At 43.8% G+C, this 26,086-nt stretch overlaps 1 protein-coding gene across 1 annotated transcript in view; it reads right to left on the bottom strand.

Annotated features, from left to right (window-relative positions):
- LYPD1 (LY6/PLAUR domain containing 1) overlaps positions 1 to 7,540 on the bottom strand; it is a 49,198-nt gene extending 41,658 nt beyond the window's left edge. Inside the window, exons 1-3 of the mRNA XM_068968613.1 lie at positions 7,480 to 7,540; positions 7,314 to 7,352; positions 5,914 to 6,051 (exon numbers count right to left, since the gene is read on the bottom strand). Coding sequence (XP_068824714.1) covers positions 5,914 to 6,051; positions 7,314 to 7,352; positions 7,480 to 7,540 — 238 coding nt within the window. The remainder of the gene's footprint in view (positions 1 to 5,913; positions 6,052 to 7,313; positions 7,353 to 7,479) is intronic.
- Between the last annotated feature and the right edge of the window lie 18,546 nt (positions 7,541 to 26,086).

Raw genomic sequence — 26,086 nt, 5'->3', positions numbered from 1 at the left:
GGGCACGTGGCTGTTCGCTCCCTACCAGAGAGAGGTCCCCTTTTCCCACAACAGCTGACAACAGGGGTTGGGGTGTGGACTACTTCTGCACAGAGTGCTAATAAACCTTTGCGGGGTTTGAGCACTAGAATCTAAGTCCATCAGTCATTGGACAAGAACAAAAGAGAGAAAGGGACGGGGAGAGAACAGGGTAGGAGGAGGGAGAGGGGAAGGCGGGCAAGAAGGAAAGAAGGCAGGGAGGGGAGAAGGAGAAAGAAAACAGGCTGTAAATTCAGATCTTTTTATTTCAGGAATATAGAAGGGAAGCAGATCTCCTTTTCAGAGTTCAAAGCAAACAGTGTGTTTTGTTTTCATAGTGCGTTTCATTTTTCTCTTGGGAGAGAAAACCCAGCTTTGAAGCTTCTCTGTTTAAACTCATTAGGAAAACCATCAATGATGGAAGCTTTCATGAGATCATAGTGGGAGGAATTAGTGCCGTGGGAGAGCTGGATCCATCCTCAAATGTTTCATCTATGGAGATGGGAGGTCAGCCCTGGCTGCTTGTTCAGCTAGAAAGTTAACATAAACAAATGCTTACTTACTGGAGAGTCCAAGGGACTGAAGACATCTGATATTCACTCTCTGAAGACCTCCTCAGAAGTCTGCTATGCCTGCCACATGAAAGAGATGGATGCATCTCGAGAACTTAAGTGAACAACCAGATTGGCAAAGTGTTTTGCCTTGGAGAAAAAGGTGTTCTTTCAAGGTCCCGCTGGGAAAGAGGCAGTGATATTGACATTCACCATACAGAATCTTTCCCCACATAATTCATACCTTCATTGAGGTTGACATAGAAACCTTTTTAGCAGGGCCAATGTTAATGTACAAGGATATCTTTCTTGACATCTGAATCTTTTTTATTTTAAAGTTTTTTAACCTGTTGCAGTCTCCTCGGCAAAGTTAAAATACGGTGATTTTTTACATTTCTGTTCTCTACTCTTAGAGTGGATTCCATAACCATCTCAAAATGGATTTGAGAGTGAGAAAGTAAGGGCTGCAGGCGGGATGTTCAAAAGGGAGAGGATATGAGAGAATGAGTAAAAGAAAAAGATATGGAACAGACAGGGGCACTAGAAGATTGATAGACATCACTGGTACTTTGAACAAAGATGTTCTGGGGCGAAAAAATTAGAAAACACCTTTGTGCCTATAATATAACTCACGTTAAGCATTTATGACTTACACAGCTACAAAGAAGGAGGATATATATTTTCACCTCTTCTCACAAAAATTAGGATTCTGTGCAAAAATATATATATATGGGGAAATTTTTAGATATATGCATATACATATATATGCCATGTGTGTGCACCTTAAATAAAAGAATCCAGGTATAAAGGGACTGGGATATAATATTGGTTGGCAAAACTGACCCTTCCTTCCTGCCAAGCTCACTGTAGCCTGTCATTTTCAATCTTAGTGAAATTAAGCAGAGAACACAGACCATGGTTAACTTGCTACTTCTTTCTGCTAAGAGTGGATGACTGTTTCAGAGACCCCCAGGTCCTCCCTTGCTCATGAGAAAATAAGGCATTAAAGTAATCTATCTAAGGCATGAAGCCATGCTCGCCCAATTTAATGAGCAACTAACTAATCCAAAAGGAAAATAGTCATTACTTATACAGCCATAATGTAGATGCAACATGGCATGTAAATCAGTAACTCATGTATCGCAAAACAGACAAATAGATTAATGCCTGTTGCAAAGGATGGGTGAAGAGATCGATTAGGTTACTGATTCTGACCATGAACTTTCTCTCAATACACTGCATTTAACTTTTAAATAAGGTTTAGGAGAACCTGTAACATTTTGCTCACTGACAGAGCTATATTTTACGAAGGGCAGAAATTGGCTAGTCTATAAAAATTAAATTATACCCCTTTCACTGTATCTAGTCAAGAGGAAAAACTCTAATTACAAGATTGCACTGTCAAACAAATGCAAATTCCCATTCTTTATACTCTGGTTTCAAAATTCATGGGCGGGGGGCTTCTATTCTGAAGTGAAAATCAATATTTGAAATATTTTACGGAGTGCAGTGATAAGCCAGAGCAAGAGAAATGTCATTATCAAAGGTGGCGCCTTAAGTAGACACTAACTCATTAAGTGCAGAGCTGGAGAGAACAAGTCATTTATTATGCAAACATTTAAATATCAATTAGTAACGACAATGAAAGGAGCCTTCCCCTCCCCATAATCCACGCTTTATTTCTCGATAACTGGCCAAGGGGGAAAAAAGCAGAAAACTCTCTCAGCCCCCCATAGGAATGCCAGTCTGGGGAATGCTGCTGGTGCTAAGTCGCTTCAGTGTGACTCTGTGCGATGCCATAGACAGCAGCCCACCAGGCTTCTCTGTCCCCGGGATTCTCCAGGCAAGAATACTGGAGTGGGCTGCCATTTCCTTCTCCAATCTGGGGAATAGGTAAAGGTTAATTTTAAATGTACTTCACACTTGAAAATTCAATGTACCTGCCTGAAAATTCATAAGAGCTGAGTTTGCAGACTTAATTCAGAAAGGCCTATCTGAGGGCCTGGGCATATTGCATTACTTTTTTGTTTTGTTTTGTTTTTCAAAAAGAATGCCTTTCATTCCTACTTAAAATCAAACTTGCTTGCTGCATTAAAATCTTAGCCCATTTAAAACCCTGCTTTTTCTCTACCTATGGAAAATGCCATAACACTCAGACTTTACAAATCTCGAGTTCGTTTTCCTGTTCTTGCAAAATCCATTTTGTGGATCATCCACTCAACTCAGTTCACTAAGCCTATTAGGTGAACTTGGTGGACATGAGAATTGTCTAAGTCTTTAGCACTTTGCCTGAATTATCTTTGCAGGCAACCCTGGAGACATATTTTACTGTGTAAGGGGTTGGCTCGGGCTGTTACTGAGCAGATGCTGCTCAGTAACAACTGACTGACAGATATGGACCAGACATCTAATTTCCCAGATTCTTGTTTTACTCCTCTATTACAGAAAAAGGTTGGTCCAGACCAGCCGCTCTCAATTTAGGGGCTAACCCCTGGCCAGCTCCACCACAGACTTCCTGAAAGTGGCCTGTCCAAGGAGGGGCCCAGACGTAAATTTGAACAAAACTCTCAGATTCAGATGCGCACCGTTAACTATAAATCAACCACTTATGGTTTACTCCTATCAATATAATTCTATTATATTTACTTATAATCTTTATGCAAATGTAGATTAATTTTTGTGTATGTGCTACAAAAGTTGGTGGACTTTCTCCTTTTAAAGGAAAAATTTGGGAGGTTGTTGTAACAGATGGAATAGAAAGAAGATTGCTAGATCCCCCTTTTATGATTTTTCTAATAGATAAGTCAATGTAATTTTTAAAAAACAAAAACAACAAAAACCCTTTCAGTTCCAAAGCACTGAAATTCTTGAAACGATATGTATCACTGATTAAGCAGAAACAACTCTGATTTCCACACCTAATAGCATCATTGAACAGGTGGGGAGAAGTTGACCCTGCAGTGAAATGAAACGCCCGTGGGTGGTAGCCTGGGAAACAGGAGCCTCATAAGAGGACTCTCAGATTTCAAGTGATATCCCCACATAAGGCACGGAGAAAGAACCTGGTGCATGCAGTATACAACAGAAGTCAGCTGTTGCTGCACTGCTGAGTGTACTAAGCTGTGTTCGCTTAACAGTTTTCAGGTTGGCTCTCTCGCCCCGCCGACAAGGGTAGAGTTAATCACCACTTAAATAGATTGGTCTCTAATACCACAGAATGAAAATGGAAATGCCTTCAACATTTCAGTCCACTCCCTCTTCCGTGCCCACCCCACCTACAACTTCAAACACAGAAATGTGTGTTTGGCTGGTTTCTATTGAATTCAGGAGACTCCGTGCACAGAGCTTGCATCCTTCCCCTAACCAGTTCCTTTGAGCCCATCAACAGTGTCTGTGTCTCACACCTCACAATTGAGTTTGCCTTATTTCTCTCGTGTCTGTCACTCTCTAGCCTATGACATGTGGCCAGAGGAACCCGGTTTGAAGATACATAGCGCCCACTTTGAGCTAATAGCAACTTCAGGTCAGGCACTGACTGTGCTGAGTTTCCTGGGGGAGAAGCTAGGCATTATCATGCCAGTGATACCTTTTAAAAAAAAAACAAAAACAAAAACAAAACAAAAATCAGTGCGGGGTAGATGAGAGAGGGAAGCCAGATGAAAAGCTGAACACTTGAAAATTCCATTTTCAAAGTGCATCTTCAAAGTACACCTTGAAAAAGCAAGAAATATCTCTCAGAAAGCCACCTCTTCTGACTGCAATTTGGTTCACAGCTTTTCCTCTCCTCGTGACAATCATATCCCAGGTTATGAAACATGATCCCCAGGTAAGCAGTGACCTGGAGGATGATGAAGAAGTTCCATATCCCCATTTCTGTCGGCCTCTAAATTACTGCCAGGAAGAAAGCTACAGATATTTGAGAGTTGCAATAAAGTGTTCAGAGTGATTCTGATGAAAGTCACAGCAGTTCCTCTGGTGGAAGGGCAGTCCGTTTTTGCTCAGATTAAATTCTCAGGAATGAAATACAAGCAGACAAGAAACATCTCAGCAGAATCACCCATGTCAATCTTAGCTAAAGACCCATCACTAAGTTTTGTTTGGGTTTTTTAACAGCCTGCATCCAATATAACCGAACAATACATGTTGCTTTGAGAAGTTATTTTTGAGAGTGATTACGTTTCTGGTTTCCTAGAAGAATGATTCTGGTGGAAAGAATCCACACCTAAATGAACAGCCTTGAAATTCACACACTCACACCCCACCTCACAGTACAGTGACCAGCTAGTGCCTTCCCACGTAACTAAGTGGCAAGCCACAAGGTGCAGCCAGACCCTTCTCTAAGAAGAAAACAACATTCCCAAAGTTGTTTTTCCCCAAATGCTGGCTTTAAAACTTGAGCTTTTGCATTAATCTGCTACCGGATTAAAGGACTCACTTAACCCTTCCAGGCCCTTCACCAGGGTCCGTGGGCAGTGAGGTCCAGCCAGCTAAACAGAAGCTGGGCTTGAGTTCACTGAATATTATTCATCTATCATTTCAACATCTTTAAAATGACAAAAATCTATATTCGTCGATTTGACCTTGGAAATGAAACCCTAGTTCACCAATTTCCTCAAAGTTCCAGTTGTACTTTAAGGGGAGTTTTTGACTTCTGAAAAGACTCCTGAGAGGGGCCGGGAGCTCCTGCTCAGTGAGAAGACTGCAGGAAATGAGGGAGGTTTGCTGCTAGCAAGACCCACCTCCCCTTCTTTCTCCACCTGGCGGGTGCCCAGGCCCTGTCAGCCTGCCAGTAGCTAAGCCTCTGGGACTGGGAACTACATTCCTTTGAAAGATCTTGGCAATTTGTGCCTGGAATTTGATGCATTAGTTCTAAAATTAAATAAAGATCCTGTAGTGTTCCTCAAAGAAATATGGCGTGGCTCTCTGACAAAACACATTTTTCAAACGCTGACCTCTGGGAACTTCAACTAGCTTCATATTTCAGGCTGACACTGCTCACAGGCTACTGTCTAGTTGCCCAAGCAAGGCTGGTTATCCATATATTTTCCAGTCTCCCGATCAGGTTTTAGCAGAGGAAGGTGAGGGGAGTAAATAAAAAGAGGAGAGCCATTCATTTAAATGCACATCCCCCTCCCAGTTCCTTGGGGAGAAGCCCTGGTAAATTAACTCTAATGAGATTAAAGTAACTTGGAACTCTTCATCTTTCCAGCACTGTAAAAGTAAATTGGCGATAAACCAGTGTGTGCATAATATCCAAGTCAATCTTCTCCTGTAATGCAATGGCCCCTCACTTCCACCTAGGCGCAGGCTGGAGAGGGGAGGAGGAGGGCTGCCAGTCTCTTACCTGCGCTTTGCTCCATCACTTCTTTCTGACACATGTCTTGAACGTTCACCGTGCAATTCACGATGAACTCGGGGGACGAGCAGTCGTTATTCAGCTGGAATTCTTCACACTGGTAACACTGAATTTGCAACGCAAAGCCTGTGGGACAGACGCAGTCGGGTTCAGACCCAGCCTCACAGAGGCCACCCGGGAACCCACCGTCCTCCCACTGGCCCCAGCCGGCGTCGCTTCTGCGCTCGCGCCTGGGGCTCCCAGAAAGGCGACTGCGGCTGAAGCCAGTAGAGGGCGGCGTGGCCGCCGAAGGTCCTGCGGGATAAAGTGGAATTTTGCTCGCGACCCTTAGACCCTCGCTCCAGAAACAAAGACCACACCTGGCCATTCCGCATGGAAGTTGGAAGGAGGAACACGCAGCCCGAGAGCGGAGGAGCTCCAGAGACTTGCGTCAGCTCCAGTCTGCGCCGAAGATTTGCCTAATTGTTAATTGGTTACAAATGAGTTAATTGCTATTTTGGCACCAGTTGCGATTGCCTTTGCAGACGCCTTTTCGGTTTTCTTTGATTTTTGGCGTCGGCATTCCAGCGCTGTGGTTCGCAGGCTCCCTACGCTGAAGCTCTGGAGGAAGTGCCGCTGCGCCCCGAGTCCCCCACCTTTCTTCGGGACGGTTCCCCCGAAGCAGCAGGGGTGGCTGTGGCGTGGGAACGTACGTGCGTGCTTGTGTTTGTGTGGGCGTGCATCCCCGGCCAATTTCTGCCCCACTTTCGTGGCTGGTTTAGCTAGGGCTCCGGCTCGGGGTTCCAGCTCTGCAGAGCTGGGTTGGAAGTCGGTCTCGTACTGGAGGGAAGGAGTCAGACGTTTCGCACCTCTCTCCGCTCTAGCCTGACTGCTCTACTCGCATCTACGAGCTGCCTTCCAGACCCAATTCCCCCGGCTCAACCCCTCCCAGCCCCACAGCGGTCGCGCTCCGAGCGCAGCAACCCAACCCGGGCGCGCCCCGGCCACAGGCTGCCCCGCGTGCGGCTCACCTGTCGGCGGCGCCACTCCCACGGGTTGCTAGAGACGCCCGACGACTTGACAGGTTCGCTGTCTGTCGCCCCAGTTCCCTAGCCGAGATCCCACGCGGCTCGGACCCTCCCTCCTTCCTAGCCTAGCTTCTTTCTACCGCGCAGCCCAACCATCTGCAGCCAGAGTCCCACCAATCCGCCGCTCCCGCCTCTCCTGCAGCGCGGGATTTGGAGACCTTCCCATCTAGCGCCTCTGAACACCCTCGCCGCAGCCAAACTCCCGCTGGGCAAACCCAGAGCAGCACAGGACCGGTGGTGGGCGCCCAGGGAGGCAAAGGGGCCGGCGGGTGGATGGGGTGTGCGCGCCTGGCCGGACAGCTGGCCGCTTCGTCTTCTTACCTTGAAGCAAGAACAATCCGCAAAAAGTTGCTGCGACGCCGAGGACCCACATCCTCCCGGAGCCGCGGGGCCGGGAGCGAGCAGGCGCATCAGAAGCTGCGACCGCGGCGGAGGCTGTCCGGGCCGCAGCGGCTGTGGCTGCCGAGGCTGCTGGGCCCCGCTCTCCTGCCGCCGAGGCGACCGCCGCCGCCGAGAGGAGCCGCAGGTGCCGCCGGCGGCGCCCGCATCCCCCGAGCCGGGGCTCCGGGCTGAGGGGTCGCCGCTCCACTGACTGGAGCTCCCTGGCAGAGCACGGAGTCTGTGGAGTTGGCGACGGGGAATGAAGGAACTACTGGCGATCCCGAGCACCCAAAAAAGTCTCCTCTCTTCTCCCCACCTCCCACTCCAGGCACCACGTGATGGCTGCCGAGTTGGGGTGGGGGTGGTGAGCGGGGAAGGCTGGGACAGTCTTTTCACGTCCCACCCCCTTCCGCTCGCCCTCTCCTCCCGCCTCCGCGCGTCCCCGGGACTGGGACGCCTAGAGGGGTAGAGAGAGCGTGTAGTTTTCCGAGGCCCGGAGGCTGGAGACCAGGGAACCGCGGGAGGAGGGCGCAGCAGGTGCCGCGGGGATCCGCCGGGCGCAGTCTGCAGGACCTGGGAGGTGAGGTCGGAAGGCTGCGTGCCCATGGCCCTCTGCTTACAAGGGCGCACGCTCCCCCAACCCCTTCCCTGCGTCCCCGGGGCTGGTAGGCTCCTCCGCCGCAGGGTCTCTCCGGCCTGCGGGACTGGGGCTGCGGGGCCGCGAGGGGCGGGGCGCGCTCCAGTGCGTCTGGCAAAGTTGCACACCTGTAGGCCCTTTAGAGTGTCCCACGCAGCCGCGCCTTCTCTTCCTTCTAGAAGCCCTTCGGTCGTTGCCGGGATTGGATTCAACTGCGGCGGGGTGGGCTGGGTGTGGTGGGGTCCGTGACCAGGTCCGCGCGCTCTGCACTGGGTTTATCTGCCGCGCGCACCGCTGAAGGGTGCGGTGACACCGCCCTGGTAGTCTAGCCCAGGAGAGGGCCACCCCAGGGAAACCTAGATGAGCTCCCACTAGAAAGCGAATCGGGGTGAAGACGGGAGTTGCTCTACTCCATCCGGTTTCTCGAAAAGACCGGGCAGCTACCCCCAGCTTCCCTCTGAGCCACGGGTAATTAGCATATACACCCGAGTCCTCGCGTGTACCTTGCCTTCCCAGCCCAGGACTCAGTTGCTGGCTGAATCCCGCACCTCGATTCCTCCTTTCTCGACCGAGCGACCCACCTGGAGTACTCGCGGGACTACATTTGCCTTCCTGACCGCCGAGCCCTGCAGCAGGTGGTACCGGAGCCCGCTGGCCGGCAGCCGGGAGCGCCTTGGAGCCCCCGCCCCCAATCCCGCTCGTTCGCCCTCCCAAGCCCCCAGGGAGCATCCACTTCTGTGAAAAGGGCTTCATAAGCCTTGTCCCTCTCCACCTCGGGCCTCCTCTAGGAGGAAGCTCTCTCAGGCCGAAATGCTGATCGTTTGTTTGCCTGTCCTGCCAGCAGAGCGGGTCTGGAAATGCGCTTAAAGGGCTTTCTTGTAATTCCTCTGCAGAGATCGTTCCCTGTCTGCCTCGGGCCCCCTCTCTCCCTTTGCCCATCTCTTCCTCTCCTTTCTAGTTGGTTAACCCCTCAGGGAGATAAAACTGCTTTGACCATTACTGGCTAGTTTGCAGACTCCAATCTTACTACTGGCTGAAGTACTCTTTCTGGCGCTATAGGGCGTTTGCTTATTAGTCTGTTTCTTCTGGGAACTGTAGCTAGAGCACGAGTGAGATTCAAACAGCTAATTGGCTCAAAGGGTCCTTGAATAAGGTTTTTTAAGCTTTCAGTGGGTGCCATTGTGATATGACGTTTATTTAGCAATGAAACAAAAGAATCTTAAAAAGTTTGAAAGACACAATTTTAAGACAACAAAATTCAAATGTAACAAATTGCACAAATTAACCAAATAACACTGATCATACAATACTCTTTAAAGAAACAAATGTGTACTAAAGTATCCATAGATCCTAAAATATTTGTTATGCCTAGTTTACAAGCTCCTGTACAAAAGCAATTATAAATAGTTCACATCTAGAAAAAATACACAGTAACCTTTAAAATAGAATTTATCCTTACATATAAACAGACTTTGTAGAAAAAAAAGGATATTAAAAGTAAGAATTTTTCATAGCACCAATCATCTTATTTTTTACAAAGTGAACATTGCAAATAGGAAACTGCTTTTATTTATAGATTGATCAGATTTTAATCAAAAGAGCAGGAAGATAAAAATCAACAAATAATGTTGAGAATCACAGAGAACCACTAAATAGAAGGGGGTGTAAGGAAATGATTGGAGGGAAAATAGAACTACATTGTTTCTGATATATATCACTTCTGATCAGTGTCGCACTTGAGTTCCTTTACAGTTTTTGATAGAAGCAGGATAACACTTCTTACTAGAATCTGAATCTGTCAACAACTTGGAATTTGCACTAGAATTAAAGTTTCTATCAAACTGAGATTATGAGAGGGAGATGACAAGAGCTTTCTGTTTTTCTGGCAGGCCCTGTTTTCATTTTACAGAGTGTACCCACAATTTGAGGACTAGGACAGTGACCTGAACAAAAAGTTGATTTGGAATTTTAAAAAAATATACTATCAACTTCTAAGACTTAGGACATCATTTCAAGAGCATGGCACTGATTCATTTATTGCTGGCATTTTTTTGCTACAAATATAATTTCTTTTTCAAGAAAATTTACAACTTCTGTACAAGTATTCCAAAAAAAAGTGCAAAATTAAGACTTCTGTATCCTGGGTGTGTTTACTTTTAATCCTTGTGGAACACAACAAATAGAATCTATCTTTATTGCCCTGTCAGGGAAGTAAGCTCAGTGGGCTGCTGGCTCTGAGTCTGACAGCAGAGGCTCTGGTACTGTGACCATTTATGTGTTGTCGTCTCTACCTGTCCTGCTCCTCCCACCCCTGCTTCTTAAGTGCTCCATTTCCAGCTCACTAAGGGGGGAAAAAAGCCCTTTATACATCATTTGAACCCTGACTTGCACAGGAAGAGAAGCTGTCGTATAAAGAATCACTCAAAGATTCCAGGTGGTCTATCCCAGGCCTATCAGAACTACTCAAAGAGGCCTCTTCAGTTTTTTCTTTTTCTTCCTTTTGTCCTTCAACCTTGTTCAGAGAGTTCTTCTCCTTTCCTAATAAGATCACAGTATTGCTGTCATATTTATTGAATGACTCCAGGGAAATTTTGCATAATCTAGTCTCAGGATCTTCTCTGGTTTCTTCAACTTGTTTCAATTTCTGCAATAAAAAGAGGAAAATATTAGAAACATATTTCTTTGCAAAATCAAGTTATTCTAGGCAATATTCAATTATTGTTGGTATAAAGCACAATTTAAAAGGATAGAAGGAACCTACAAGTCTTTTAACAAATCTTCTAGTATAATTTAATGTAATAATAAAACCAATTTTAGGGATAAATCAAGACTTTAATCATTTTACTGAGATAAATAGGTCCCAATTTGCAAATCATTTAAGTGCCACTTAATTTCATTTTAAATGGATCCTTCTGAAATTTGTTCAGGTAAAGTGTCTTCTTTTTCTTAAAGTTTCAAATGCCTTTCTTTTCCTAAATATTATTAGTTGTCCTATTTCTAAATATGGATAGGGACTGAATTTCAGCCAGAAATGACAGTTCTATGTTAAAAAAAATAAAAGGCATACAATCCTTTAAATTGCCACACAATTTAAGTACACGTTAAATTTGTCAGAAGCATCGTCATGTGTATTTTTGCTCACAAATCTTATGCTATTAGAAAGAGATCTTGGGTCTGAGGGGACAGATTCTTCAAGGCCCAAGGGCTTAAAAATCATACTAACAGTTCTGTACCCCAGTAACCTCTCCTCCAGGAGGTTCTAGCAAAACCAATTTAAACAAGGGTACTTATAGGCTGTTACTGGTAGTCTCTGGGACTTCATAAAACAGTGCAGTCATATTTGATAATTATTGTAGGTGAACTCTGTAAATGTGAATATATTCAGTTGCTTAAGTAGTTCCCGAGGTCCAAGGTGACCGGAGGCATAGATACAAAAACTGACAAATGTGGAAGTATTAAAGCCATGACCACATCTCTCCATCTCCTTTTCCTCTTTCAGGCAAAAATTCCATCGAAACACAAGGAGGACACAGGAACAGGCCTTAGAGATAATAACAGTAGCTAGCATTTATTAAGTATCCACCATATAAAAGACACTGAAAGTACTTTATCTATAAGCCTTTCCCTCCACCCCCCAACAAACCTGTAAATTATAACTCTTTGCGACCCCATGGACTGTAGCCCACCAGGCTCCTCTCCATGGACTTCTCCAGGCAAGAATACTGGAGTGCGTAGCCATTTCCTCCCCGGGAGGTCTTCCCTGACCCAGGGACCAAACCTGCATCTCCTGCATTGCCTGCAGCTTCTTTACTGTCTGAGCCACCAGGGAAGCCTGCAAGATACACATCTCTACTTTAATGAGGAGGAAAACAAGGCTCAGATTGACAGGGTTACCTGCCCAAGGTGGCTCAGCAAGTGATGGAGAAAAAGATCTGAATTCCTGTCTGGCAACCTTCCATGCTCTTGTAATAAAGGACAAGGTGTCCGGTATGGTTTTCATTTTTTGCATTTTGCCACCCAAATATGCCAAACCATCTCAACTACTCCTGTCAGAGGCCCTAACAAGGCAGTTCTATTCCCCACCCCTCCCACAACATAGCTATGATGGATGTCAAAGGTACAATGAGGAAATTGTATTTGGATTTGAGGAAAAGCGAACACAGTCAAAGCCTGTGAATTCTCACATACTAAATATTTAATTTGTGGTGGTTGTTGTTTTATAGTTGCTCAGTTGTGTCTGACTCTTTTGCAACCCCATGGACTATATAGCTCACCAGGCTCCTCTGTCCATGGAATTCTCCAGGTAAGAACACTGGAGTGGGTTGCTATTTCTTTCTCCAGGGGCTCTTCCTGACCCAGGGATCAAACCTGTGTCGCTTCCATTGGCAGGCAGATTCTTTACCACTGAGCCACCTGGGAAGTCCGTTAATATTTAATAGAAAGAGAAAAGAAAAGGACACAGAAGTGGATGGCTCTGGTGTCCCAAGAGCAGGCTCAGACAGCGTTTGTCTCTCTGCTGTGGGAAATGGCGTAATTCAGTGGGAATATTTGAGAATCATCCTTGAAGTGGTGTTTATTTCATTATACTATTAACGTACAGGAGCACTATTCACAGAACTAATTTTTGATCTGAAATGGCTACCTCGAGACCAGAGATGGGCTGACGAAGAGATTCCTAGGTGATTACAGAAAAGTGGCCCCACAATTAGGAACAACTTGATATAGCAGCCCCTTTTCATGCTGTGCCAATTTTAAGCATTCTTTTAAAAACAATTATAAAGTACAATGTGAAAAATACATGGAGGGAGTAGAAAAGCTTTGATTATGCTCCTGCTGCTGCTGCTGCTAAGTCGCTTCAGTCGTGTCCGACTCTGTGTGACTCCATAGACTGCAGCCCACCAGGCTCCCCCGTCCTTGGGATTTTCCAGGCAAGAACACTGGAGTGGGTTGCCATTTCCTTCTCCAATGAAAGTGTAGTCACTCAGTCGTGTCCGACTCTTAGCGACCCCTTGGACTGCAGCCTACCAGGCTCCTCTGTTCGTGTAATTTTCTAGGCAAGAGTACTGGAGTGGGTTGCCATTGCCTTCTCCATTGATCATGCTAAGTGTAGGTAAATAGAGGGCATTCAATGTAATTTCCTCCTCACCTGAATATCTTCTCCCTTTTTTCTTTATTCAAGAACCACAATTCTTTTTCTTGCCTATTTCCGGTTATTGTGGATCTCAAATTCATTCAATAAACACTCACTAGAGAAGCTATCATGAGGCAGGTGGAACGTTTTGGTGCTGAGGATATATAGCTGAATAAAATTGCAGACTTCCCTGGTGGCTCAGACAGTAAAGAATCTGCCTGCAATGCAGGAGACTCAGGTTTGAGTCCTGGGTTGAGAAGATCCCCTGGAGAAGGACATAGAAACCCACTCCAGTATTCTTGCCTGAAAATCCCATGGACAGAGGAGCCTGTACAGTCCATGGGGTCGCAAAAGAGTCAGACACAACTTAGTGACTAAGCAACAAGGAAAGGGTTATTTACGTGAAAACACTCACTGTTTATGGGACAAAAACAGCGCATCTTGTTTTCTAAATGTTGCCCACTTGTAGGTTTGGTTCTTTCAATTAATTATTATGACAAAAGCCTACACTGGCCGAGGAGGCAATGGAAATAAATAAAGGAATGGCCCACTATAAAATCACATGCCTTCTCAGTCTTCCTTCTATTTTCAGTTTTGATGAGGGGTGGGTGCCAAATATTCTGGACTGTAAGAACAGCATCAGTGCAAGAGTGACGGTGAGGACCCACAGGCATTTGACCTTGGTGTGGGGAGCTGAAGGGACTGGGGAGGACTGCGGTCAGCTCACGAGCATGTGCCTCAGGTAAAGGCAGGAGCAGCTGCTCAGATCTAGCTCATCACTGCTGTGCAGAAACAGGAGTCCAGATTTGGTCCAGATCTTTGATTTTAAAGTTAAGGCCACAATATTCGCTCATATTTAAAGTTCTCTAATTTTAATTATTTGCTTCGATTAAGGAAAAAAAACAAAACAACAAAACCCCCACTGCATATGTCAAGTAAATAATCTTTGCAGTGTCTGAACTCCTGAGCTAGTGATTTTTGTTTTATAGGTAACAGCTGACCCCCTCTTACTCCTTCTCTCACCAGTTTTCAGCCTAAAAATCTAGCCCAATGCTAATCATCAATAGATTCTCGATGGAGACTGGAAGATGGATTCAGCTTTCTCTAGCATCAGCAGAATTTCAGCTGTTGGCTTTGGTTTCTCCAGTAGTCCTGCCAGCTAAGAATAAAAACAATGAAGTAGCTTACTTTCCTTCCCTGAATTAGGAGTACACCCAGCCAGCCTCAACACTGTCTTGTCAGATCTCAGGTATGTTAATTTTGAAGTCACAAAACATTTAAATTTAAAACATAAGGAGGGGTTGAGGTCCCACAGCACTGTGCTTAGGATGGATCTGTTGAATGGTAACAAAATAGTGAAACAGAGCAGGACCCTTTGGTCCAAACTCCCCTCCCCAATGTCCTCCACCTGTCTTTTGTCTGTAGAAACATTTTAGCCAAAGGATAAGTTTAATGAAAGAAGTGAGAAAATACAGAAGCAAAGGAAAACAATCAAACAAGACAAAACAATAATAGTCAGTAAGCAAACTTAAAAGCCTTTAGTTCTTTCTCAAGGGCTATAGATAATATCCTGAGCCATATGATACAGCCATATCCGAGCTGTCTTATAGATACTGAAACTGCTATTTGGTGGAAGAAGTTAACTGCATGATGACTAGACTCTAGCAACAACATAAATTGGCTTCAAAAAATGGGAACAAACTGACCCTGGAACTGAAGACTGACTATACATAAAACAATCAAGATGATGCTTATAAGACCACCCCATGACCAATTTCAAAATGCCTTTCGGAGCTGCCTGTGTTGATTCTGCATGTAGCCCCCTCCCTCTGCCTATAAATGCTTTAGCCCACCGATGGTCTGTGGGGGTGGGGAGTGGGATGGAGTTGGCCTGTGGACAGGAGTCTGCCACAGCCGCCCCCCTCATCCTCTGTAGGCTGCTGGTCTCCAAAATAAAGCAAACTATCCTTTCCACTGGGCTTGCCTCTTTATTGGCTTTAGAGGAGTGAGCAGCTGGACTTCCATTTCGGTAACAATAGTGCACATCCATTGGTAACAAATGTATGTGAAGGTGCTTTGAAAACTAATCATGGTAATAACAGTATTCAATTAAGTGCCCCTGATCGTGCAGATATTTAAGGCAGGAGGAGAAGGGGATGACAGAGTATGAGACGGTTGGATGGTATCACCGCACGGCATCAATGGACCTGAGTTTGAGCAGGCTCCAGGAGACGGAGGACAGAGGCCGGACGTGCTACAGTCCACGGGTTGCAAACAGTGGGGCACAACTGAGCGACTGAACAACAGCAACACCAGTCAAGCGCCTGCTCTGCACAGACACTTGGCTAAGCACACTGCATGGATTATCTGTTTTCATTCTCCCATCAGTACCATGGCGTAAGGTATTATTGTTCTCTCCGTTTACAAGCAATCAAGGCTAGAGAAAGGAACTTGTTTAAGGTTATGGAGCAATACCTGGTGGGATCTGGATTTGGACCCAGGCAGTCTGCCTGCAGAGTCCAAGCTCTTAACCTATCCTGGAAAAGAACTTCACATATATCAGCCCATATTACCTTTAAGGGGAGCATCTGAAATAAGAATCATACAACAGCAGTGATAGTATTGATAACAAACCTAGTAAAGATTCCTGATGAAGACTGCGTGGGTTCCACATAACACTCATTTCCTCTGTAGAGTGTGCTTCATAGAAATTACCATAAAATTAATATACTACACTTGCCACCTATAGGTGGCAACAGTTGTACAGTTCACTTTTTGGTGGGGCTTTTCACTGTACTTGGGAACACAAGTTGGGCTAAAAAGGGTGAGAATATATTTTCAAGTTTAAAATAAATAGTTTTGCTTATTCCTAAATATTTTCCTGTCCTTTGTGTAATGACATTATTAACAATAATTCAAGCACAAAGTAGATAGTGTCATAGTCTCCAGAAATCCCTTGGTAATTATGCCTTAACTAATTTGATTCCTTTTAGTCAAATAATCAATCAATCAAATCAATCTCAGTTCAGTTCAGTTCAGTCGCTCAGTCGTGTCTGACTCTTTGCGACCCCATGAATCACAGCATGCCAGGCCTCTCTGTCCATCACGAACTCCCGGAGTTCACTCAAACTCACGTCCATCGAGTCACTGATGCCATCCAGCCATCTCATCCTCTGTCATCCCCTTCTCCTCCTGCCCCCAATCCCTCCCAGCATCAGAGTCTTTTCCAATGAGTCAACTCTTCACATGAGGTGGCCAAAGTACTGGAGTTTCAGCTTTAGCATCAGTCCTTCCAAAGAAATCCCGGGGCTGATCTCCTTCAGAATGGACTGGCTGGATCTCCTTGCAGACCAAGGGACTCTCAAGAGTCTTCTCCAACACCACAGTTCACAAGCATCAATTCTTTGGTGCTCAGCTTTCTTCACAGTCCAACTCTCACATCCATACATGACCACTGGAAAAACCATATCCTTGACTAGACGGACCTTTGTTGGCAAAGTAATGTCTCTACTTTTCAATATACTATCTAGGTTGCTCATAACTTTCCTTCCAAGGAGTAATCGTCTTTTTATTTCATGGCTGCAGTCACCATTTGCAGTGATTTTGGTGCCCAAAAAAATAAAGTCTGACACTGTTTTCACTGTTTCCCCATCTATTTCCCATGAAGTGATGGGACCAGGTGAATAATCATGTGGTCCTCCTTCTCAGAGTTTCATAGAAGAGGAGGCTCTTGGAATGCTTTTGAAGTATACTAAGTAAGAAGGCAATGGCAACGAACTCCAGTGCTCTTGCCTGGAAAATCCCATGGACGGAGGAGCCTGGTAGGCTGCAGTCCATGAGGTCATGAAGAGTCGGGCACTTACTGAGAGACTTCACTTTCACTTTTCACTTTCATGAATAGGAGAAGGAAATGGCAACCCACTCCAGTGTTCTTGCCTGGAGAATCCCAGGGACGGCGGAGCCTGGTGGGCTGCCATCTATGGGGTTGCACGGAGTCGGACACGACTGAAGCGACTTAGCAGCAGCAGCAGCAGCAGCAAGTAAGAAGGAGGGCATTCCAAGAAGTTTTGTGCCGCTACCTCATCTGTAGATATTCCACAGTCTCTCTTGGGTCTAGTAGCTGCCCAGATAGTCTTGTCTCTTGCCTTTTTAGATTCTGTAATGGACAGAATCACTTAAACACAGAAACATAGAGCTATGCCTATCCCAAAGGGTTCAAAGAATTCCATGGACAGAGGGGTCGCAAAGAGTTGAACACGACTGAATGACGAGCACTACCATGGGCTATAAATAATGAGTAGCTTTTATTTCCAAAGAGCTTTCTCATCTATGATCTCACTTTGCTCTTACATCAGCCTGGAAGGGGAGGAAGGCTGGTGTCAGCTGTATTTTACATGGAGTATTTACGGAAACTGTGGTTCATACAAATTCAAATACAGGTGAAATTAGACCTGGAAACTTGGTTTCCTGATTTTCAAAATGGAAACACATATCATTTCCCCCCACCCCCAATAGTCAACAATAATCATGAAGTAGAGAGTCTGCCTAAAACCAACAACCTGAACATAAGGAAGAATAAAATAGAAGGTGACATGTCCCCTTTTCATAAGGAAAAGATGGGGAGAATATATAAAGTTATGCCGAAAACTTCAAGTGATAAACCGGAATAAATATATGTATGATGAGATCAGCTTCAGAGAGAGACATGTTATCCACGTACAGTCAGAAACTCAGCCCAGAGCCAAGGAGAAATAAGTAGCAAATTCATGAAATAGCACAATGGATTAGTGTTCTATGATGAAGGCTACTGTTTTATTATTTCGAGAAAGTTTCCGTCTGTTGATTATATATTGAAAATACTGGTTAGTATGTCTACTGTGAAGTGTCAGGAGGAGATTCAGCTCTACTTGTGGAATTCAAACACAGCATCATTCCTCAGCTGGGCACTAATATTTGCCAAGAGGACTAGAGCTTTTAGAACAAATTAAACAGTACCTTTCTCAACAGATTTCGTATTTCTCTATTGCCATAATGATTCACTGACAATCAGTCCAACAAGACATATGGTAAGAGAATAATAGCTACATATATAAGGTGTTTTTACAATGCGTTTTACTATGTGTCAGGTACTGGGTTGACTGCAGTGCATGAATTATCTCATTTAATTCTTATACCAACCCTATGAGACAGTACTATTTATCCTATTATACAGAGTGAAGTAAGCCAGAAAAAAAAAACACCAACACAGTATACTAACGCATATATATGGAATTTAGAAAGATGGTAACGATAACCCTGTATGCGAGACAGCAAAAGAGACACAGATGTATAGAACAGTCTTTTGGCCCACATGGGAGAGGGAGAGGGTGGGATATTTTGGGAGAATGGCATTGAAACATGTATATCATATAAGAAACGAATCGCTAGTCCAGGTTTGATGCATGATACAGGATGCTTGGGGCTGGTGCACTGGGATGACCCAGAGGGATGGTGCAGGGAGGGAGGTGGGAGGGGGGTCCAGGAAGGGGAAAATGTGTACACCCGTGGCGGATTCATGTTGATATATGGGAAAACCAATACAATATTGTAATTAGCCTCTAATTAAAATAAATAAATTTAAATTAAAAAAAATACACACATGGGGAGACAGAGAGTAGAGAGGTTGAAATATTTAGCCACATACACATGGTTAATAAAACAGGGAGTCAGGACTCAAGCAGGAAAAGCCTGACCACAGATCTTGGGTGGGTTCTATGTGGAACTTGGGTTACCACACAAGGCTGGGTATTTGGAAACCAGTGTTCATATCCTGGCATTGTACTAACTAGCTGTGTGGCCCCATTGAACCTTAGTTTCTTTAAAAAAATTTTAAAGGATCTTCCCATTCTATAAAACTCCAAGACTCTTAAGTGTTCTTAATTGTGCAGCCTCTATGCATCCATTATTGGAATTTCAGGTGATACAATAATTCTCTTCCCCACCTTTAGCTCTGAATGAACTGAAGAAAGAGACAAACGAAAAAAAAAAAAAAAAAGGCTGATGGAAGGCAAAAATACCAGCTTTATTATTGAGAAAGCCTCTGAGAAGAATGAGGTTTTATCTTTAGAGAAGTGAGTTTCTTAGCAGTGGCCCTAGAAGTAGACGGGCTTAGTAACTGGTAGCCCTGGGCTGGGGGCAAGTGACTTCTTCTAAAACCTACAGCATGAAGGGAACAGATTAGAACGTGTGCTTGTAACAGCCAGCATGACTTGAGAGGAAGGATGCAGAGAGCAGGAGGTGGACTCAAGCTTTCCCTGTTCCCTTCCTAAACTTGCTATTTTTTTTTTAATTGAAGTATAGTTAATTTACAATATGGCATTAGTTTCAAGTGTATGGCAAAGTGACATATATATATATATATATATATATATAATATAATATCTCTATTCTTTTTCAGATTCTTTTCTCATATAGGTTATTACAGACTATTGAGTAGAGTTCCCCAGGCCATATATCCTGGTTGTTTATCTATTTTATGAGGAGGGCATGGCAACTCACTTCAGCATTCTTGCCTGAAGAATCCCATGGACAGAGGAGCCTGGCAGGCTACAGTCCATAGGGTTGCAAAGAGTCAGACACAACTGAAGTGACTTGGCAAAAAAAAGCAAAAATATTTTGTATATAGAAGTGTGCATCTGTTAGTTTGTTATTTAAACAAGCTATTCCTCCTTCTCCTGAGGAGAAGTGAATGAATGGAGGTTAGAGACATTAGAAATGTCATCCTAGCGAACTCCTTCCACATGGAAAGAAACACGTCCCCAGAATTGGGAAGAAGTGTCACGGCCATGGCCCCACCATCACCCCACATTTCCCATTATGTGTGATGATGCAGGTTTTAACTAAAGAATCACGTGTGCGCTGGGGACAAGAAGGTGAAAAGTTTGGAGACTGCAGAGAGTTAGTTTGGGCAGAGAGCATTTTCCATGGGTGAAGCAGTAGGAGGGAGGTGATTTAGCAGATGTGATAAACAGGTGATGGATCAAACAGAGGAGATGGGCTGGCTAATCCTGAGCTTCGAGTTGAAGTGGAAGGTGTGATTTCCCCTATCCCTTTCCTGAAGAGCAAATCTTGGGCACTAGGAAGATGATTATGTGTTACATTCCTGTGGGAATGGGGAGGAGGTATTTTAATACTGGGTCTCTTAGTTGAAGATCTATGCACATTCAAAGTCTCTGTTAAGTGATGTTTGCTGGGGGCAGGCCAACCTCAAGGGAAACCTTCCAGCTCAAGTCATTTTTCTCAGAGACACAGTTAATCTCTTCTTTAATACCACCTCTTACTGTATTCCTGGTGGAGCTGCTTTCTGAATGAGAGGTAAAAATAGACAGTGACCTTTGGTGAACACGGAAGACCCTCCAGACTCTTCTTGAGAGTTGTGGCGTTGACCCGGTTAACCTGGTCAAACTCCAACTTGGATAATTACTTTCTCTTGGAGTTCAGTTCCCTCTGTTACCTCAACTGGACACATTACTCTTCGCTTGCCCTTTTGAAAAATTAATGTGCCGGATCAGTATTCGAGAACCATTCTCCCCACCCACCCAACACCAGGAGATATGATTCAGCACTTGGGGGCACTCTGTTTCCTTATTGGGGTCCTGAAGAGTCTTCAGTATCCCCAGGGCAAACTGGTTTTATTAAGTGAAAGAGTAATTTTCAGCTGAGATGTGCTTTTATGAGTACAGTATTAACTGTATCACTGTTCTTTATCATGATCAATGACTTCCAGTGACCTCTGTTAGAACCCCTGAACTCAGAGAGGAAAAATGAGCTTACTTTTTTGGGGAAAAAAGAAAAAAGCAAGCAGAGAGAAGTGCAATAGTAAGCTTTAGGGTTGTTAGAAAATAATATATCTTGTGGAAAAGAAAAGAACTCAGCTTGGAGATAAACAGTGGCTGCCAAGGACTTTCAGAGACCAGATCAAAAGGATGGTAGGAAAGTGAAGTTATTTCATCAAAGAGATGGGAAATGTTCCCATACATGGAAAATGGGGAAGAAAAGGTCCCTCAGTGGGGAGAGAAAAAAAGGAACATGGAGAAAATCACAAACTTTGTCTATGGCAGAGAAAGGCATCTGGGAAAAGGAAAAGCATATAATCACAAGTTTGGGCAAAATGATTTTATCAACATGCAAAGAACACATTTGTGATTTCTCTAACATTAGTGCCCTGACTTGAAATGCCCATTTGAAACCTTGTAGTTTTTGTTTTTTGTTTTCTAGGAGGTAGGTGGATCCACAAATTTAATTTAAAATACAGTTTAATCACCTGAATTAATATATCAGATTTGATGATCACTATTGGTCAGTTTCTCTGAAAGTGAAATTTGCCCTGTTTCATAGTGACTTCTTGAGAGTTGGGAAATAAGCCAGCTCATTGGTAGCAGTTTGTAAAATTAACTAAACAGAACATGCTCAGCCATGTTGTTAGATTTATTTTTCTTCTTCCAGGGCAATGCTATTAACTAAAATGTTTATTTAGGAATGAGCATTGAGCAGATTCTGGGTTGGAACTTCTGAATCTGTTTAACTTAGTGTCAGGTTAATGATTCCAGCCGAAGAGAGAGAGGGCATCAAACCTCTGGCCTTTCATTTATAGGCACCATTATGGATAAAAATTAATTTATATGCTACTCACTTGCCTTAAAAGATTGATTAGACTTTTTTCTCTGACTAACCTTTCCATCATTTTATGTCTTAAACAGTATACCTATTCGTCCAGTGAGCTGGGCCATGACTGGCTTAGATGTCAGTGTATTTGTAAAGAGCCCATGAACTTTGTCAGAGGAAAATGCAGCCTGAAGGCACCAGTTGTGTATTCCAGAAGAATGACGCTATGTTTTCACCTTGGAGTAATACAGTTTGAGCTACTCTTTCAAGACAAGAAAAAAAAAAAACAAAGAAAAACTTTTTTGGGGGGGTGGGAATCAGAGGAGCATTAAAAAAAGGTTATACTATTTTTTTTTTCATGGATGTTCTCCTTCCAAAGAAACATCTCCAAAACCACCATCATCACAGACATCATAAAAATGTACCTGAAAGTGCAAAGTTTTCATTATGAAGTATTGGAAGGACTGATGCTGAAGCTCAAGGTCCAGTACTCCAGCCACCTGATGCAAAGAGCCAACTCATTGGAAAAGACCCTGATGCTGGGAAAGACTGAGGGCAGGAGGAGAAGGGGGCAACAGAGGATGAGATGGTTGGATGGCATCACCAATTCAATGGACATGAACTTGGGCAAACTCTGGGAGATAGTGAGGGACAGGGAAGCCAGTCATGCTGCGTCTGTGGGGCCACAAAGAGTTGGAAAAAACTTGGCGACTGAACAACAACAAAAATGCTGAGGGTTAAAACCAGGGGAAAATATTCTGCATTTTGCACTACTCATTAGCCTGCAAATAATTAGGCAGCCTGGAATTATTTCTAACACAAGCTGGTAGACCATCTGGGAGTCAGAGTGCACTGGGGCACACATCTATTTAGGTGGTTGCAGCAGCCACGGAATCCAGTGAGACTGAGCACTAAGGTCACCCAGAGACACACTGCTATTTGTGGATGGAAGAGTGTTACCTCTACTCAGGTTTACGCTATTCATCTCCCAGCGCAACTCATCTTTCAGTTCTAGGGCCCGTCAGCCTTTGCTTTAGATAAAACTATTTCCCAAGGATATTTGACATATCGAATCCTGAGTGTCAGAGCAACTCAGAATCAGTACCAATTTACTGATCCTTTTTCTCAAGAGAAGATTTCTTGATGGGAATTGTTCTAAAAGACTTAGAAACATTAAGCTGTATATTGTGTGTTGCACACAATTGTAAGGTGCTCTCATTCCTCATTACCCAGTAAGCACCAGGGGTTCTAGAATGGAAGGATGTGCTAGGTGGGAGAATGCCAGTGGGAATCCACATTTGTTCTAAGTTCCATCCTTTGCTTTGCCACAACACAGTAGTGACGATCCCTACGTCAAGTCTGGACCTGGATTCACTAAACATTTACGTAGGGATTATGCTGCTTCTGCAACGTCATTTATTCATTCAAGAGATATTTGTTGAGCACCTTTCACGTACTGGTAGTACTCTAAATACTGGAGATATTGGAGGGGCATGAGACAAAGTTACTGTTCACATGGAATGAGCATGCTAAAGATTTTTTAATATGATGTCAACAGAGAACAAAACTTCAGATATATTAGGAGATGAATCCCTGAGAACTGTTCGACTAGGCTATCCTGCCTAATATTTCCCTGGCTCAGATGGTAAAGAATCTGCCTGCAATGTGGGAGACCCAGGTTTAATCCCTGGGTCAGGAAGATACCCTGGAGAAGGAAATGGCAACCTATTCCAGTATTCCTGCCTGGAGAATTCCATGGACAGAGGAGCCTGGAAGGCTACAGTCCATGGGATTGCAAAGAGCTGGACATGCCTAAGTAACACTGATTTTGTCTGATAATGGCATTTAGAACACAAATATCCTGACAAACTCGAAGTTCTAACTGTATCCCTTTACCCTAATCCTAATTTTTAAATAATTCCTTAACTTGCTTATCTTCTTTTGATCTTTTCCCATTTTTAGTCTTTAAGATCATTCAAGCCAATGTTTTCCATAGGTTAACTAATAACTATTTACATTCACCTTTCTTAATCTTTCTGGGTCTAGTTATCTCCTAAATTTAACAAGCTTAAGTTGGATTTTTTCTCTTTTTCTCTAATTCCATATCATTTTTAATACTAACTACATTTTATAACTTGATCCTTTCCTTTCTTTTTTATTCACATCTGCTCGCTTTGTTTCTATAATACCTCATCCACAGGGATCTTTCTATGAATTCCTGGCCTAAGTGGCCAAATTACCCATTTCAATCTTGAACTTATATTCATTCTATTATATAGTTTCTTTTCATATCCACATCCTGCTTCTAAATTAGATGACACACTTCTGAAGGCCAGGCATTAAATTTGGTTCTTCTCTCTTCTTCAGATTCTGACCCAGTATCTTACATGTTGGAGTTGCTATTGATTGCATATCAATGAACAGTCACTATCAGGTCTGTTTTCAATACATAATTCCATTTCAGAGCTCATAGACTTGCTGAGTTTTCATAATGTCTAATTTTCCATGACGAAGAGGCAGGTAAAATAAGATCACTTCTGATGTTCATCTGGGCTGTGAAAGCCACACTGCTTTCCAGTCCTGGACACACTAGCAGAAGCACTGTCGTTGTTGGTTAGTCACTAAATCATGTCTGACTCTTTTGTGACCTCATTGACTGTAGCCCATCAGGGTCCTCTGTCCATGAAATGTTCCAGGCAAGAATACTGGAGTGGATTGCCATTTCCTTCTCCAGGGGATCTACCTGACTCAGGGATCTACCTGACTCAGGGATCAAATCCGAGTCTCCTACACTGGCAGGCAAGTTCTTTACCACTGAACCTCATGATTTCTGGGATTCCAGGATAGCCTCATAAAAACCAGGATGGCCCTTAGATTAATGGATGCCTGACTACCATCTGCTTCGGCAAAAGCAATTTCCCTTCTCTAGCAAGAGCAGAGACCAGTGGACTCACATCCCTCGGCCATCCTAGTCGGGCAGCTCTGCTGAGCATCCTGGGCCTTCTTCTGTACCTCCAGGTGGGCCTGGCCTGTGGCTGGGTGAAGCAGAAGCTGCCATCGCTTCCTGGAAATTCAGGACAAGAGCCGAGACAATAAGCTTGTATCTTGGGGTGCAATGTTATTGAAAAGATCAGGCCTGTGATAAATGGCACCAACACTGACTCTACTCTTTTATTAAGTGTGTCCTTCAACGAGCAAGTGCAGTCTTTCCTGGCCTGAGCCAGTCCCAGAAAGCTGCTTAAATTCAGATTTCTATCTCCTGAAGACAGGGGAAGCTGGGTGATGTGTTTTGGTGCTTTTAAGTGAAAGTGTAAACAGGACAATGATGACATTCTTAGAGACATCAATAAGACTATCTGGGTGATAAACCCACAAATATTACTGAGTGTGTGAAGTCAAGAAATGAAACTGTAAGGAGATTAAATTACAGCCAACTTTGGACAACATTCCAGTACCCTGCAGCATCCAGGTGCTTTTTTATTCTCTCCCTGCCACCAGTAATATATTCAATTGACAAACTGACTCTTGCTTTATAAAAGGGATTCTCTTCACGAACCACCTAGGCTGGCTTAACCTTACAAGGTTTACATCACCGATCCACTACAATAAAAACAAATTTTATTTTTGTCTCACATGCCCAGAACAATGTAATGTTTAAATTAATGTAGAACTGAAAGGCGCCTTGCTCCAAGTGAAGTATGCCTGCCCACCACGACTGTGTAAACACAACTCAATTGCTATGAGAATTAAAGATGGATCAACAAAAATCAATAGTTAACTGTGTAACTCAGGGTCTTTTATTTCAGATCTAATCTGGAAAGAAGGTCCAGGAGATGGCTGCTTTTGATTTTCTTAAAATATTATTTCAAGCCTTTCTGTCAGGCTAAGGAGCTCATAGGGTCTGTGCATCATTTCCATAAGATATTTGGCTTATGAGTAGTCAAGGTCATATTGATTACTTAGCTTCTCCAGTTTTCATTTTAAAAGTCAGTATCTTTATCAGTCAAGCTGCCTCATTCTGGGTATCTGGCTGGCACTGATGCCAAACAAACTTTATTTCAAAAATAACCCAACACAATAGCTGTCTCGGTACCAGACATGTTGTATTAAGTTGGGTTCTAAAATACCTTTTGGTATATTTGATTACACTATCCTTCGCAGTTAAATAGCTACATAACCACCCCATCCCCCATCAGCAAAATACACTGTGCTCTGAAGATGCACAATTTTGTGTGACACAGCAAGACATAATAAGGTCGAGTTGAGCCCATATAGATGGGTATACTGTCTGTTCTGACATTC

Source organism: Capricornis sumatraensis, chromosome 3 (assembly GCF_032405125.1).
Source record: "Capricornis sumatraensis isolate serow.1 chromosome 3, serow.2, whole genome shotgun sequence".
Classification (NCBI taxonomy): domain Eukaryota; kingdom Metazoa; phylum Chordata; class Mammalia; order Artiodactyla; family Bovidae; genus Capricornis; species Capricornis sumatraensis.
Note: the sequence above shows the minus strand (reverse complement) of the source record. Positions and strands in the feature narration are given on the sequence as shown.